A 17,344-nucleotide genomic window follows, 5' to 3' on the forward strand; every position below is an offset into this window, starting at 1 on the left:
AGAAGAAAAACAAGTGGGACAATAGCAGCATGAGGTTTGTCCCAGAGGAGTGGTGAATGCTCCCAACCTATCAGCTCTCCTTTGAAGTCTTCGATTTAACCTTTCCTTAAGGTGCTCTGTCACCAATTAGCTGGCTCCGGAGAGGGGAAGCCTGCATAGTACAGCCATGCTGCCTTTTCACAAACAAGATCTAAGGAAGCCTGAGGGACTGCTGCCTCTGCCTTCTCTCCTGGGTGAAGGAAGCTCAGGAGAACCGATCCCACTCTCTCCCAGCAGGCTCCTGTCTTCCATGGCAGCTGAAAGCTGAAACTTGAGCTGCTTCTCAGAGGCAACAAATCAGTGAGGTAAGACAAACTCCTTGCTAACTAATTTCACACTCCCACTTGCTACAAGTTTTTCCACCACCCTGAATCCTAAACCAGGAGCTAAACCTGTCTGCTTCAGTAAGACCCCCACAGTTCACCATCTTAACTCCCTTCATGTCTTGCTCAGACTGTTATTCAGCTGCTCACCTTGCAGATAGGGCAAAAGGCAAAACACAGATCTTCATGGAGAACACTGAATCTTGAGGTTTTCTGGTCAGAGTTGTACTGCTGTGTGCTCCTTAAAACAAGCTGCTCTCCATATAACTTAATTCCCAAAGGAGTTCAATCATTTTCCAAGCATAGAGATTCAGGGATGGTTATTCCAAACTTATCAGATGACACTTGATTCCTGTTCAGAAACATCTTCCACAGCTTCTCTACCAAGGGAGGGTATCCATCTACCTCTCAAGATCAGGTCTTTTAAAAGTACTCATATTTCAGTTTCTTTCAGCCTTATTCTACAGCTGGAAGGAATTTTTCCACACTGTCCATCTTCTTAGTATGACCTCAGTCACCACATTGGTCTTCTTCCCACAGCTCTTCCCAGACAAGCTGATTTCTGTCACTCACCTATGCAATGCAGAGCTAAGTGCTTCCCAAATGGAAATGTCTCCTCAGCACTTCCCTTTATTCCCCTTCCCTTAAACCCTACACGGATACCAAAGAGAATCTCCTCCCATTTTTAGCAACTTATTCCAATATTCAGCTAGCAATTCCCTTTCAGCAAGCAGTTTTCTAGACTGAGCAACCCCCTGGCCCTCCTCGTTGTCCTCTCCCCTCAGCAGACCCTCTACAACCGGCTCCCATGCCCTGGCCAAATGGAAGTGCACCCATGGACCTTCCATCTACTTATGTCAGTGCTGCCCAGTTCCATATCAACCAGGTTTGCTGGAGGCCCATGAGAATTAGAAGTCACGGAACAGAGAGGCCAACAGCCTCAGATGGTGTATGTTCCTGCTGCAGCAGTAGGGCAGGGCTTTCTATTAAAGGAATTATGGAACTGGCTGCATTGCCAGATCTGTCAAGCTAGCTTATCAGCTCCAACTGCAGTAAGAAAGCAGAAGGCTGCCAATCAGAATGGTGTCCGGGAAGGGAGTAAATAACAACTGCATGCATCATTATCTCTGTTCCTGCCATGGTCTGTCTCCTACTGAGTTCAGCAGTAGGCTGAAGAATGAGAGGAACTTGTGACCACATGAAGAGATAATATATGACACATACCCACACAAGCCACGAACAAAAGCAACCAAGTCGCAACAGAGCCAACCTGCTCCCAGAAGAAGAGAGCTCAGGATTGCCCATGAGACCGTTTCAGCATCGCCAGCTATACAGTCCTGCAGGGACAGATCAGATGAGGTGTGTTTGCCTTTTACACTCCGCATCATGTTCTCTTCCGGAGCTTCTCAGTCATACACCCCCTTGGGAGTCCAGTTCACCAATATGAAATTCCACACCTTCACCTCACCTCCTTGCCTTAGTTATGCCCCCTAATGCTTTCCTCTACTGGCCTTGTTGCATCACAGCATCCAGCTGTCTTCATCCCCACAAGATCACAAATATTTTTGCCTTCCAAGCTCTCTTGAAAAGACCCTCAGGCACAATTTTCCATAGAAATCACCTTGCCATTCTGCCACTCCAAGTCCTACACTCTGACATCTCCCAGGCAGACCTGAGCCTGGGTCACACAGATTCATATCCTTTGCCTGTGGAGATGATTTGCCCTGGGAGAAGCAAACACAAGCTCCAAACCTCTGTGAGAGCTCCCATTTAGGCTGTGTCCTGCTTCCTCTGAAATCAATACCAAAACTTCCCTGACACTTGATGGGCCAGGACTTGGAACTCTGCCAGAGCATGATTCCCCGGCCAGACATTTAATTCATTACACTTCTGTTTCTCCTTCATTCAGAAGAACTGGTCTCTGTTATTGCCCTCTAAGGTTCCCTAACCTGTATTTGCCACTATTAGCTGTTTAAAGCAACTGAGCTCAGAAAAAGGGTGAGCCTCATCATTTTTAGTACACATAACCTGACCATAAGGTCTTTATTGGATTAAACTGGAAGATCACGTTAACCAGTGATTGAATTACTGATAACTAGAAGGCAATGTAATAAAGACAAGAACATTCCTGGGCTCCCATCGCAACAACACGGCTCAAAGTACAAGACACATTTTAGCTGCTGCTTAAAATGCAGACAGTTCTGAGGTGGTATCTTCTTGCTGGTTTACAGTACAGAACAGCAAGGCTTACTGTGAAAACGTATACAACATCTAATTAAAATTGCAGAGGGGTTTCAAGGAGGCAAAATGCAATTACTGGTGCTGGAACTGAGCCAGTTAGGGCTAATACCTCTATCCTATAGAACAGGTATGTGAAGTTACGGTCTGCCACCCCAAGGTGCATCTAAAGACATCATAGTTAAAAAGAGTCCAAAGGCAGCAAAATGGCTACATCTCATTATGCTTGTAAGTTGCCTCTGGTGGATATTGGGCAGTTCAAAGCACTGTAGCTGTTCCCAAACAGCCCAATGCCTTTTTCCTGCTGGATGCATGATCTGCAGTAAGGCTAGAAGAAATCAGCTTCATCCACACATCAGTCAAAAACAGCTGCACCAGAATAGAGCTATGCACAGAGGAACCCCGTTTGTCGCACACTGGTGTTTGCAAGCAATGGCTTGGTCAAGATCCCTTGCCCCAAGACAGATCACCTAACATGTTAGCACACATTAAACCAGGGCATAAACAAGAGGCATCTCAGGAGCTGAGCTCAGGCTGGGGACTGCTCAGTACTAAGCTTCTTATGTAGACAGTCTTTACCAGGTGCTTCATTTCATTAAGGCTCGGTAGAAGATGGTATTAAGTACTGCAGCTTTGCTGTCAGTCTGGATGAAGAGGCAGCAGATTTCAGTAAGGCTGGGTGAGACTGAGATCTCTCTGAAAAGAGGTAAATAATTCATCAAGAAAAGAAGTGAATCTCACTATCAGAGAAGAGCTGTAGATAGAAGAGATTTTATCCCAGTAGTTGGTTGGAAAACTTATTTTTCTTCAGATACAGTGCTTCTAACTTTCTTCTCCTTCTACCACTCATCCTAGCTCTCATGGAAATCTCTTCCACTAATTACTATGAATAATTAAAAGATTACTTTTCTTCCGCCTCCAAAGTGCCACATGCCACCCTAGTGACTCACCAACCCATAAGACTAGATTTGATAGCTCCCAGCACAGTCATGTCATGAACTGCACAGGAACAATCTTGGAGCCAGAAGTACAGAATCTGTAAGGAAGCCCAGCAATCTCATGCCAGCCCAGCAATGTGCTAGGTGCTATGATGATGCAGTCCAGACCTCAGAGGCTCAGCTTCTGGGCAAGAGAGGTGAGGAACTAAGTGCTTTCATTCACCAGTCTCTCCCAAGTCTTGGATCAATTTTCAAGAGCCCACACTTCCCACTAGTCAATAATTAGACTGCCTCAACCTAAAGACTTCACTGAACTGAGAACACAAGCCTGGTACACACAAGGGGTCACACCAGGATGGATGCAACACCCACACAACTCCTTTTTCAGGAATGAGGGACTTCCATGTACCTGCAATCCTGATGACTCCCATCTTCTATCTCTAAAGCTAGAAGAGATGTTTCATCTTTTACCCACAAAATCCAGCAAAACAGAAGGAAACACATGGGTATGGTAGTCTTCAGACAAAACAAGACGGAAAAAGTGGAAAGGAAGATGAGCAAAACCAAATGCAAGTCCCTGCAGGTCCACTATATCTTTAAGGTTGAACTGTGGCTCAGACCAACTTGATACTAAAGGTGAAACAAAGCATCCAACCCCGAATGTCAACATGAGCAGCTTTTGAGTTTCCCAGAAGCCAGAGGGCAGAAGCAGCACATTCACAGCTCCTCTGACCTGCCTTTTGGCTGAAGTACAAGTCATCCACCACTTCTTTCTGTAGAATATGGCATCCATTTTCTCAACAGACCTAACTATTTCTTCCAGATGCAGCTCCACCTGGTAGTATCTGTATGTGAACAACAAAGCCAAGAAAAACTGATAGGTTAGCACACATTGCAAGCGTGCACTTCTGTGTATCCTCTGACAGAAGGAGATAAATCTCAGGGTCTTTCCACAGGCTGATACTCACTGATGTCAATATAGATTTACTGTTCTGTAGGATAAATCAGCAAAGGCACATTATTCAAGGGAATCAAGAGCCCTGGGCTGAGCTGCGCTCTGCCAGAGGGAGTTTGTTCTCACTTTCTAATGGACTAACAGGTGGCCCTACATGCCACATGTTTTCCAGAAATATTTTTAAAGGATGTTCAAGTGCACTTAAAAAAAAAAAAAAAAAAAAAAAAAAAACAGCAGCTGCAGAATGTTATTGTTTCTTTATGTGTCTCAGCCTCAGAGTCACAAAAAGGCAGAGCAGTTTCCCCACACAGACTTCAGAAGAACAGACAAAAAGGAGAGATGACTAATACAGTTTTGAATTCTCTGGAGATCTGGCCTATGTGCAAGAAGACCACCAATTCCAACCCCAGTGTCTTTAGACCAAACAGGGAAGAAAGCCAGCACTCCACATCTCTTTTCATAGCAGTGGATTTTCCCTCTCTAGTAGTGTAACATCCTGTTTTCTGCCTCAATTGATACAGGGTCTCAAATCTGTGCCTGGGGCAGATCTAACAGCTATGCCAGGCTATACTCCACTGTCATTCAGAGAGAAATCCTATGTAAGGAGAACTTACACTTTTTTTTTTTAATAGCAGCTGTTTGAAACTGTTTAATGGATTTATAGCTTGAAAATAACCTAACAGATGTCATTACACAGTTCCACAAGGTATCACATGGCATCTGTCACACATGCAGAACATAAGATCCACTGGTTGCATGTCTGTCTCATGTAGAGGCTTTGCATGACAGAGAAGGCTGCCCAATTTAGAGATGCTATTACAATATCCTTTATTGTAAAATGACACACAGCAGGTTTCTAATTAAATTTTAAGTAGAAATGTGCTCCCAGCTCCTGAATAATTCAAACTGTTCTATTAACCAGGGTTCTGAAATACCACTGAGACATGAGCTCTGGACACAGCAATGGCCAGGGAAAAAACAGTGCTTGGAAGCACTGAAGTGCTGGGCAGCAGATAGGGCAGGGTATATGTAAAGGACAGCTGAAAGAGCACATCTGCTCATGTAGGAAAGCACTGCAGGCGAGAACGGAAAGAGAGGTGAATGTGTTCTGCATACAAATGGGGCGAGGCACGTGCAAGAGGCAAGGCTGGATTTGGTACCCAGTGCATCTCGCTCTCAATGCACAAGCACATGCTGTTCTCCAAGTCACGTCCAGAGCTGCGAGTACACGCAGGTGCCTCCTGGCACACAAATAAAAGCGTTGCTGAGCACGCTGCCAGCTCGTGAGAGAGATTAAACCGCAGCATGTCCCAAGGATGCACTGGTGGGAACGCGCAACGTCCACCGTGAGCATCACCGCAGAGGAAGCATCTGCACAGCTTCCCCACAGCCAAGACTGCAAGTACCCAGAAGCTGCATGAACAGCAGGAACACGGTTACTTGAGTTTAAGGGCAATGCCAGTGTGGAAAGGGCTTCAGAGACATAAGCTGGGAAGGCTCTTGCCCTCCACAGCATGCCTGGGGCCCCAGCAGGCAGCCTGAGCCATAGTGCTGCTAATTACTGCAGCAGTTCTCACCCCTCCGTGAGCACAGGTCTTTTTAAGGTCAGAAACGGGTATGAAGATAAGACTAACACAAGACTTGTGCCTTCTAAATCCAGACCTGTGTCAGACCTGCTGAGAGGGACACAGCGATAGTGGATAAGTGAGGAGGGATAGGGCTGCAGACCTGGCCCCTGGTAACATTTAATACATGCCTCACATAACACTTAAGAGCAGGAGCACGCAAAATAATCCCCTAAGCTACTGGAAACCCTGCAGAGACGCCTCCTCCTTCCTCCCATCATTCGCCCTGCGAGTGTCTCAAAGCCAGCAACGAATCTGGGAGGAGCCCACTGAGGGGATCAACAATGAAAAATATCCAAAGAGGACAGCAAGCTGAAATGCTAACACAGTTCATTCGCTCAACGGGGAGCAGGGAGGACAGCATAAGCAATGGGGCAGCTGCTGCCTTCAGTCAGGTCAAATCCCTACTGAAGTCACAGAGAGAGGAATCCAGGATTTGGCCTGGGGGATCCAACCAGGACCCAAATCCTAAGATGGTCTTGATCTCTGAGCCTGGGTCATGAGACCTTTAAATCACAATTAATTGACGGCAACAGAAAGAAGAGAGATAGAGAAGGGCTGGAGGCAAATGGAAAAGTAGGTGGAAGCAATACTTTTCCCAGCTTGGGGAACCTCACAGCAGCTCAGGAAAAAAGACTCAGCTGGAACATGGTTTCTAAAGCCTGTGCTTGCTCAGGGTTCACTGGGGACACATCAGGCACTGAGGTGAGAAAATAGAGCTGACGTTTAATCTCACCCCCTCTTACAGAGAGTTATGTCAAAGCAGGAGCACAGATCCCTGCATCCCTTTGCCTCCCCAGAGCCCTGGCAGAGAGAAGGAATGGGGTAAGAATAGCCTACCTGTTGCTGGTCCCAAGTCCAAGCTGGATTCATTGAGCTCTCCCCCATCTTCCCAGAAATACTGTGGAGGCTGTAAGATCTTGGACTCCTCATTCTCCTCGCTGGCAAAACCTGATCCCGGGGCAGCATGCAGAGAGCCAGGGATGAGATCAGGCTCTGCAGTCTCAGGGCTCGTTTGCTCATGGGAATTCATTGCCTCCAGATGGGACATAACAGCAAATTCCAGCAGGGAAGTTGAAGTGAGGCCATCAGTGGTCGGTTCCTCCGAGGAGGCAAGGCAGAGGCACAAAGTTCCTGCACAGTGACAATAAACCCATATCAGCGAGAGGGAACTGACAACCAGCAAGCTGCTCTTCTCTATACAACCTGCTCCTGCTAAACCAACCTGCTTTTGGAGTAATTTACCCCTCAGATAGGCTGCACTCTAAGCTCAGGAGAAAAATCAGGCTACGTGGGGAAACATTCAGAAGCATACAGAGGAGCATTCACATCCAGGAAGAGTCAGTGCCAAGCAGCCACCCAGCCTTGGGCACTGCAGTGGGGCAGTGAGGGGCAGCCTTCTGGGGGTTTTTGCCTCCTTGAAAGGATGGGCTGCCTTGTTAGTCATCTACCCTGCAGAGGAGGTGGAACATCTTATACTGAAGGCATAAAATCTTGGCTCTGCAAGTCAATGAGTTTCCTATTCAACTGTCACCCAGCCAAGATTTCATCCTAGAGCTCCCAATCTGCAGCTATGTTATATGCAGGGGGATTGATTTAAACCAAAATTATTTAAATCATCAATATTAATCATGTTTTAAATCAACGGCCTGGAAATCTATTTTTAAGCCATTGATTTGAACTTAATTTTGCATTCACATTTTTTGTTTTCCTAAGGATAAGCTGACTATCACAGGTAAGAATTAAGGCAAACTAACAGCAAAAAACTACCGACTATTAAGCAGTTTAACACTTTTGTTTCAACAATTATATGCTTGGTATTTCTATTTTACATATTAGAAAGTTTGACTGACACTTCTCAATTCCTGGATGAGCCTTTAACTGTGATTTGTGTCAAGGTACATTCACATGTATATCAAACTTCAATCAAAATGCAAGAAAACAGCATCTGGAACTTGGCTTTATTCAACTGATAAATACCACTGTAAGTATGCAGAAAGAAGGAAAAACTACGTTTCCCAAATCATGCTTTGCATTTAAAGCAGTTTTGTTAAGCGAGGGAAGTAACTAATTTGGGTGAACTGAACCAATAGCTTCCCAGCCCTCTGTTCTTCAGCACATTAAAACTAGAGGATCTCATCCTTTCACAGCTGATTTTTATTCATAGATTAAAAGAAGAAAAAAAAAAAAGACAAGCTTTCCTGCTTCCTCAGCTTATGCTCAGTTTTTCAGTTCTAAATGAACTAGTCACTGAACTGAACTAATTGAATAAGCCGAAATGAAGACTAATTTGGTATCTTTCTTTGATAGCTGATTTTCCAGACAAAAGAAGTGCAGCAGATCTAATCCATCTGGGCTTCAGTAAAATATCTGCTACGATGGCCCACGCAGAATTACAAGAGAAGCAAAGAAAGACAGCAATCCGTTCAGAAATTGTAAGGCAACTGTAAGGCATTGGCTATAGGAAAAGTGACAGAGGCTTGTGTTGGAAAGAGGCTATTAGAGGAAATCCTCAAGGTCTGTCCTTGGACCTGGTGCTGTTTAACATTTTAAGTGACCTTGGCACAAAAATTGGAAATAAAATCATAAAATTGGCCAAGGAAACAAAGCTAGGAGATATCCTCACTACACAGAAAGACTGTAGTAGAGCCAGGTGACCCCAAGGATGGAAATAACAGAACTGTTCCAAAAAAAGGAACGCTGCAAAGTGGTAAGTTACCAGCCTGAGAACTAGCACCAGCTATTCTCTGACATAAATGGATGGTTTCCTAAGAGGACAAACACCTCAGAAAGAGCTCTGAGATATCACCAGAACGCACACGTGAAAATGCTTGCAGTCCTGAAGCATTTGAAACAGAGATTTTATAAAGTACTGCTGAGACATCACCTGAATGCCGCATGCAGATTTGGATACATGTGGCCTGAAATGAGTTAGGCAGAGCTGAATCTGCCTTCAGGCAAGGACACTGACTGGGCAACTTCCTAAGGTTCCTTCCCACCACTATGTCCTATGACTCCACGTCCAAGAAGGACAAATTCAAATTAATGCAAGTACCAAGAAAAGTTAAGAGGTGACAGAAGATGGGCTGGCCCCTGTGCTTTCACTGAAAACATTGGCTTCTTAGAGCAAAAAAATACTTTGAGATTGTTGCTCGCTTGCCAGGTTGGTTACCAATCCTGTCCTGGGAATGCTGGAAGCCCAGAAACAACTCGTGCTTGCTCTGACCTTCTATTTCTGCAATTCTCTGAACTGAGCAAGAAACAATATTGGTTACTCTTTCCCATATTCACTTGAGCCTGGCTTCTGCACTTCTCTGTCTCATTTGTTTGTTTTATTGATCCAAGGCAAGATCAGCTGAGGCCAGCACAGCAACAAAAAGCAAACAGCAGAGGAGGCTGAGCATCACAGGGGCAGGAGGCTACCGCAGCACCACGGGGCCAACAAAGCACCCTGGACATCCCTGCAGGCAGGCCGACTGCCAGAGAGCAACACACACAGTGATGGCTGTGGCTGGAAATGAGAACTTGCAGGCCTTGTGTGTGGGAGCAGTGGTCCGGAGAGCCCCAGCCAGGCCAGCCCTGTGCTGTTTCAATGGTGCCCAGCAGGCTCTGAAGCACTGGTGCCAAGGCTGGGCTTTCCCGACCTGACATAAGTCACCTGGCAGTATCTGCATCGCTAACAGAGAGTGCTGCTGAGCCCCATGCAGCTGAGCCAGAGACAGCACTTATCTGAAGGAGCTTACAGCTTAAGCAAATATGACAGAGAGCAGCGGAGGGGAGAAAGGCAATGCTGTTCTCAAAGTTATCAAGAAAACTAGAGATGAAGGATGGAGAGAGATTACGGCAGGCCCAAGGCCACGTGGAAAATCTGGTGTAGCTGGGGGCAAAACTCACAGCTTGATCCTATTTTAGCTCTTCATCTGTCCCAATGCCTCAGTTTCCTCCATCTCCTGTGAACACAGATGTGGCTGATGTTACTCTCCAGCTTTCCAGTCACACCACAACAGCCACTTGCAGCCAGCTAGGCAAAGCCTCAAGGCACAGCTGTGTGCCAGCTCCAAAGATGGCTCAAACCATTCTGTTTCCACCATCCACACACCATTCAGGATGCCTGCAGGCCACAGCCCATCTCAACACCCTGCTACAAACACCTCATGGCAGATGAGGTTGGAGACTCAGAGAGCTAATCCCATTCCTCCGGGAAGCTCCGGCCCTGGGACTTTGTATACCCTCATTTAACACTGAAATGTTTACGCAGTTTAAACCCCTAAGCTGCATTATCTTGTTTACTGGGCTACTCTGCTCTCCTCAGCCCGAGATAAAACGACACCATCTCATCACTAAGAGTGAGGCACTAGTAGGCACAACCTGAGCAAGCCAGGTTTTCCTGAAGTGGATCTAGGGTAGGAAGCCAGCTTGGGGCCTGACCCACAAACACATGGCACAGAGGTTGGCCTGGGGAACCCCCTGTCCAGCACCAGCCTGAACACCACAGGGAACCTTCTCCAGACAGCATCCTGACACCACTTGGTACCTTCTACAGCAGCAGTGGTAACAACCCAAACGCTGGGTTTGGGGCACCAATGATTTACCACCTTCCCCCCCTCACACCCTCTCTTCTAAGCATCTGATAAAGGATCTCAGTGCAGCTGTCAACTCTGAGGCAAAGAAAGAATCAAAGCACAAGCTCAACAGAAGGCAGGGAAGCAGAGTCAAGAAATACAACCCAAGGAATCATTTTCCTCTTAGGATGAAGAATGGAGATCAGGCGACTTCCATCAGCCTCCCAGTCTGGTATATTAAAAGGCATATGAAGCAGTAGGAAAAAAAAGAAACACAAACGAATAAAGCCCTGTGACTGTAGATGGGAGGGAGCAGGGAACTGAGCCAGAACTCGCCAGCTGCTTCAATGGGGCGTTTGTCTTTCGTTTCTATTTTTGCGGCACCTCTGCGTAACCTGGAGGAGATGAGGCTCTGCATGCTAAAGAGGGCAGTCAGCCTTCGGGAAACGCAAGGATGTGAGCAGGGGAGTCAACACTATGCCCAGCTCACAGAGAGGAGGGGTGAGAAAAGAGAGAAAGTGGGAGAGGTAAGCAGAGCCAGGAGAGGAAACAAAGGCAGGGAGCGTGCAGCAGAAGCAGCACAGAGGCTCCTGCGCTGGCTGCAAACTCCCAAGCTTTCCAGCTGCCAGCACCCTCAGATGTAACATGTGGAAGGAGCAGTGACCTTGCTAAAGATGCTTCACCTCCGCAAGGAAGGGAATGATTTCAACAAGAGCAATACTGCAGTGTTACCTTTCCAAGGCAGCTGGAAAAGCGCCATCCTGGAGCACACACATGGAATGAGGTTGCTGGTTGCTGATCCCACCAGTGCCTCAGAAAACAGCTCCAATTCACAGCAGTGAGGCTTGCTCCGTTCAGCATAGCTGAAGATGTGACATACCAGCCCAGACAAAGCAGATGGAGGAGTTTTGCTCAGTGGCAGGAAAAAAAAAAAAATCTGAGAAAAGAATATCTTCAACCTATCTCCCAAAGTGCTGTGAATAAAAGCAGCTTCACGTTTCTGAGCAATTCTAGGAGAACCCCAAAGTATTTTCTACACTGGACAGTCAGGAAGCACTTTATCCCTTTGGCAGAAGGCAAGCCATCTCTCCACAGGATGGGGCAGCTGCTTAAGAGCTCCCACTTGGCCTATTCAATGGGGCTAGAAGTAAAAGAGGAAATCAGTTATTTCTGTATCCAGCTGAAATTAGAGGAGGGATTTAGGGACACAGAATAGAAGCTAACTGCAACTGTGTCAAACAGTCTTCAAAACTGTCTTGCTTTTTGATTAACAACAAGGAAACCTCAGTTTTATCTCTAAGAAAATACACCAACATTCCACAAGACATCAATCACATGGGCTTGAGTTCCAGAGCGGCTTGAGTGCCCACCAGTTCACCCCTCTCCCCAGCTGGATAAGCTGGATTTAGCTCTCCTTCTTGGGTGCTACAATCGTAACACACCACCATCATTCAAGATCAGCCCTGCTTGAGATGAAAAGCATTTGCCAGAGCACGCGCTCTAACTTTCTTGGCTCTCAGCATCAACTACCAGTGCCTGCCTGTACAATACCACCCAGACAGGTATATATGGAGGAGGGATCAGGGCATCTCCATATCGCCAATGCAGCAGCCACAACACCCATCTGGCCCTGCTGCTGTTGACCTTCCTTTCAAGCCCAGCCCAAACCCAGCAGTTATCAAACAGCATTATTTTGTAGGAGAGCTGGGTCAGGAATGGGTCATTTGTTCATAATTGGTTAGAATAGAAACACAATGACCAGATGAGGGAAGCATCTGCCACAGATATTCCCTCCCTCAGACCACCTCCAGGAAAAGCTGGGGAGCATGGCCTGAGGGCAGGGAGGAGAGAGGCCCAGAGGCAGAACAGCCAATATACAAATGCTTGCTTGCAGAACATTAAAAAAAAAAACAGCCACACAGCCAATTGAAATAAAAAAAAAAAAAAAAAAAAAAAGAACCCAGCTGCAGACAGTGGAGGTGGAGAAGCTGAATGCTGTTCAGTTGAGGGCTGTCCCAGCTGATGCCCCTGCGCTCACCTGGAGTCTCTGACCACACAGCTTGCACAGGGAAGAACAAATGACAGCCATGTAACAGACAGAAGACTCTTTGGTGCTATTTGGTTATGGCTACACCTCTTCATTCCAGCTCCCACCCAGCCCTATTGCCGCTCCCACGCTGCACCAGACCGCTCACAAATTCAGCTGGGCCCCTAATCTCTGAGAACATTTCTAATTAGGGCTTCAGAAAACAAGATCAGACTACCATCCTTGGTATTGTCAGCAAGCAGGTCCCTCACCCTGCATCCCTTCCAGCCATTCACCTTCCCACAGCCCTAATACGCTTCGCAAAACAATGGGAAAGGCAATGCAGGATCCTGCTTTAATTGAAGAGAAGGTGACAAGGCATAGCTGAAGAAGCCCTCACAACTCTTTAGAAGGAGATCTTAAAGCACACAGTAGTTGTGCCAAGCATCTTTATGCTTTTAAAGATCTTTACAGTTGGCAGAATCAGAGAGCTCAAACACTGGGGTGCAGTGCATGCATGGCTGCACATACTGAGCATGCACCACCTTGCCACTAGCAAAGGACTACAAACATTTGCTCCCTTTGACATTTCAGCAGAAAACACTGACAGCACACAGACCCAGGTACAACACTGGGTAGCAGCCAGGCACTACCCCCAAGATGCACCTGCTTCTAGTGATGGCTGCAGAGATGCACCAGAGTCTGACCTCCGGGGATGCAGGGATCCTCAGCCCAGCACCATGAAACATCACCTCTCCCATCCTTATCACCAGTAACAGCAAGACAGCTCCAAGCACCACCACCCATCTCTGCAGGACCTTATTCCATAGAATAAGGTCACAGCAACTCAGCTGAGCCCATCTTCCCCCCTCAGTCAGCCACTGACGCCAGGATCACAACCGTGCTCGGTTTCAGTCTCCCAGACTGTTTGCCTTCGCTCCCTCCCGCATCGTCTCGGAGCCTTCACACCTCCCTCCTCCACTGCTGCAACGTCTGCTCTCCTCCGCGCCTCTCGCTACAAACAGCGGCAGTTCCCAGCTCAGGGAGAGAAGCAGCCCCCGGGGAAACGGCACCAGGAAGGCAGCTGCGAACAGGAGACTTCTCTGTTACCTTTCCTAGCTCCCCTCAAAGCAGCCCACAGGCCCCCAGGGGTTAACAAACTGTAGATGAAAGCCACTGATGTAGGGAAAAACAACACAGCCCACAGATTGCTTTGCCCTCTCACAGGCCCAAAACACTTCAACTGCCAAAAAACCACCTTGCCAGGCTCACACTTCTTGCTCAGTCTCAATCTGGACTGTGCATCACATGGAGCTGAGTCTGATTTCCAGCACACCAAATAAAGGCGCGTGGCTGTGCCGTCTGTAAGAATCCCTGCCTGGGCAGAGCAAGCGCTACCAGAGCGGACATCCCTCCAGGCGTGGCCAAAATGTATCAGAAGCCTTTGATACCCAGCTCAGCCAAAAGAACGCTGAAACTCGCCAGGCAGTTAGGCTCAGCACCAGCAGCAGCGCAGTGTTAATCAACCTGCTGAGTGCGGCCCCCAAGAGGCTCCAATTCCCAAACAATGTCATGCATCCCAGGCAAAAAAAAAAAAAAAAAAAAAAAAAAAAAAGCCTCGTGCAAAGCCTCAGCAGTCCTGAGCACACGCATGGGCACCAGCTACCTGCACAACGCCCCAGGTCGAAGAGGGAGCTGAGAGCAGCTGCAGTATATAAAGGGAAGGCTGCAAAGCTGGCCTACTGACAGCAAAAAATAAACCCCAGGACTCGAATGTACCTCTAGATTCTGAGCTTGGCCAGGCACGGGGGGTATCGTTGCGGCACACCTTCCTTGCCAGCATCCCTGGCCCCCCACACAAACCGGTGCACGTGTCTGTTCTGTCTCTGCGTGACTCTGACTGGGCTGTGCTCGTGTGGCTGACAAACAGCATCTCTCCATTCTTTGGGGATTACATGTTTCAACTGCTGGCGAGGACTGGAAGCAACCCGTGTGCCAGCCGTGGGCTGCGATGCACCTTCCCGCAGCCCCTTTGTTGCTGCTGCTCACTTTGTTTACCCACAAAATGCCAGAGTGTCTTCCCACGCTGAGCAGAGGGGAAAAACTTTTGTGTGCTCTGATCTGTGGCTTTTCGCCTGCAGCTTCCCCTTGAGGGCTTAATGTAGTTATTTCTACCCCTGATGCCTATAATTAAATGAACATTTCCTTATGGCACTGAAGAGGCCAAGGAAAAATTGACTACAGGGAATTTTCATCCATCCTGATTTATACTCCCTCAGCTCAGGCTCATTCACACAGTGTTAACGAATCTTCTAAGCAAGCAGAAGGGAAAAAAATAATAATAAATAGCCCATATGCAGACAAGTACCTCAGGGAACGACGAGAGGGAAAAGACCACTTCCCTCCTCCCTCCCTCTGCTTTTAACCACATCGTTTTCCTAATTACAGAAGCAAAGGGGTTCAGATACCAGGAGCCTGTGAAGGTGTTTCCATGCTCCACCACCAGACTGCCACTGCCCAGCCCACTGCTGGGACCCTGCTGCAGAGCATGCTGTGTTTTAGCCCATCCTGCTGGTCTGTGGAGACTCCTGACCCTGTAGGAAGGCATCAGCCCCTGCAGCTCTCAGGCTTTAACCATGCCTGTCTTGAGGGACTGGAGGAGCGAGGCCACAGTGCACTTAATTATTCCAGGCTGGAACAGCTCCTAAACCACTGAGCAAAGCTGCCAGCCAAAATGGGGCTCAGTTTATAAATTCTCAGCAGTCTTGGTCTCCAATTTGAGATTCCTCCCAATCTAGGTAGGGATCCAGGTCTCTCCAGAGATGCTCAGCTATCCAAGTCCAGCCCACCAAAGCCACCACACCCCACCAGGATTACCAGTTTCACTGGATTAGGAACTGAGCTGCCCCTTGCCTCCCACATCTATGCCTCTCTGCTAGGGAACCAGAGAGATCAGAGAAATCCAAGGACCCAAATCCTCTGTATCATCACCAGCTGGATAGCAACACTAGAAAGTTTCCAGCAGTCTCAGCAAAAGAGGAAACACTCCCTCAGCACAGCAGCATCAGCTGTAGTCCTTTTGGCCGCCAGATTTTAAAACCACCATGAGGTCACTGTCCATCCTCCACAGAGGAAATGCAGCTTTCGAGCAATGGGGACAGGGCCAGGCTGTGCTAGCAGAACGGCGGGTGAGAATTCAGCAGGTTCTCCCCAAGCACATTGCTGAGCGGATGGTTGGTAGGAATAGGGAGCACAGGTGATGAGATGCAGCCCAAGGACTTTGGCCAGCCGTGCCCCTAACACAGACAGCCTGCCTCGAGAAACGAACAGAGCCATTTCCTAGCTCAGCTCAGGCAGTGCTTATTACATCGGTGCCACAAAGTATTGGCACAGCACCACAACAGGTCTTCTGATCCGTTTTGCTCTTTAAGCTCACCATTGTTTGCAAACCTAAAAAGCTTTATCCCTTCTCTTTAGGGAGCCCCGGACCGCAGGGGTAAGGCACCGTACAGCCAGCCGCCCAGGGGCAGAGCGGTTCCGCAGCACTTACAGATGGCACATTCCCCCACCAAGGTTTTCAGACTGGGGTAATGAGATAGGCACGGCAGGGGGCTGCGTGTCACCGTATCACAGCTCGGTCGTGCTGGAAGACAGAGACTGGTTGAGAAATCAGCCCTTCCCTCCCTGCCGGAATGACTCAAGACAAAGACTCCCCCACACTCGAGATGTCCCTGTTCTGAACTCCTGCTCCTCAGCCTCACTCAAACCAGATTTCGGTACAAAAGAGGCGGTGGTAGGGAGGGAGCGCAATCCCAGCTTCACGAGTCCCGAGTCCTTTGTTGGGAAATCTCCGCAGATTATTTAAAAATAGGAGCTCAGCCCTCGCAACTATTGAGCGCAATTATTCCTGCACTTCATTGCCTTTCCCTGGCACGCTGCCTCTCCTCCAAATTTCAAGAGGAGACTCTCGGGGGGGAGCAAGGAGCAATCTGCGGTTCCCCCTTCCTTTGTGGCAGTTCGGCGGTAGGCAGTAAAACCGCCCGGCGCCAGAAGAAGCGGTTCCGTCCCAGGGAGAGCGGTTTGGGGGCAGCCCTGGCGCGGCAAGGTCTTCCGCGCCGGAGCACCGCGGAGGGCGGCGGGCGACCGACGCCGTGACCGGACCCTATGGCGGAGCAACACCGACCCACGCTAGGGGCTCCGGTGCCCGCGGGTGCCCGGGGGACAGCGGCCGGCTCCGCGAGCTGCGCCGCCCGCCGAGGGAAAACGCAACACGCGTCCCGGGGCACCGCGATGCTCGGGGCCGCCCGCGGAGCTGCAGCGCCCCAAAGGGAAGGGCGGCCCACACCCACCCCATCCTTCACTCACCGGTGGCCAGGAGGAGCAGCAGCAGCAGCGCCGGGGCTCGGTGCAACGGCTGCATGGCGGCGGCCGCTGCCCTGCCGCGCCGCCTCTTCACGGGGAGCGGGGCCGCCCCGCAGCCCGCCGGGCTCTGCCCCTCGCCGCCGCCGCCGCGCCCGCCCGCCGCCCGGCCCCGCGCTGCATCCCGCCGCCCGGCGCCGCCTCCTCCCGCCGCTCCGAGGGCGGGGGAAGGTTCCGAGGCGGCCGCGGGGGCGGCGCGCAGCCGGTGCTCGGCCCCCC

General features: G+C 49.0%; 1 protein-coding gene across 2 annotated transcripts in view; it reads right to left on the bottom strand.

Annotated features, from left to right (window-relative positions):
* Positions 1-17,215, bottom strand: part of PODXL2 (podocalyxin like 2) — a 31,256-nt gene extending 14,041 nt beyond the window's left edge. Inside the window, exons 1-2 of one of the 2 annotated variants that reach the window (XM_031607643.2) lie at positions 17,072-17,215; positions 6,959-7,252 (exon numbers count right to left, since the gene is read on the bottom strand). In XM_031607643.2, the coding sequence (XP_031463503.1) occupies positions 6,959-7,252; positions 17,072-17,126 (349 nt within the window). In that variant the 5' untranslated portion in view covers positions 17,127-17,215. Of the gene's footprint in view, positions 1-6,958; positions 7,253-11,412; positions 11,537-17,071 lie in introns of those variants that run through there. The other variant, XM_031607651.2, reaches the window with a different exon arrangement.
* Between the last annotated feature and the right edge of the window lie 129 nt (positions 17,216-17,344).

The sequence above is a fragment of the Phasianus colchicus genome, chromosome 11, assembly GCF_987193195.1.
Source record: "Phasianus colchicus chromosome 11, bPhaCol1.hap1.1, whole genome shotgun sequence".
Lineage (NCBI taxonomy): Eukaryota > Metazoa > Chordata > Aves > Galliformes > Phasianidae > Phasianus > Phasianus colchicus.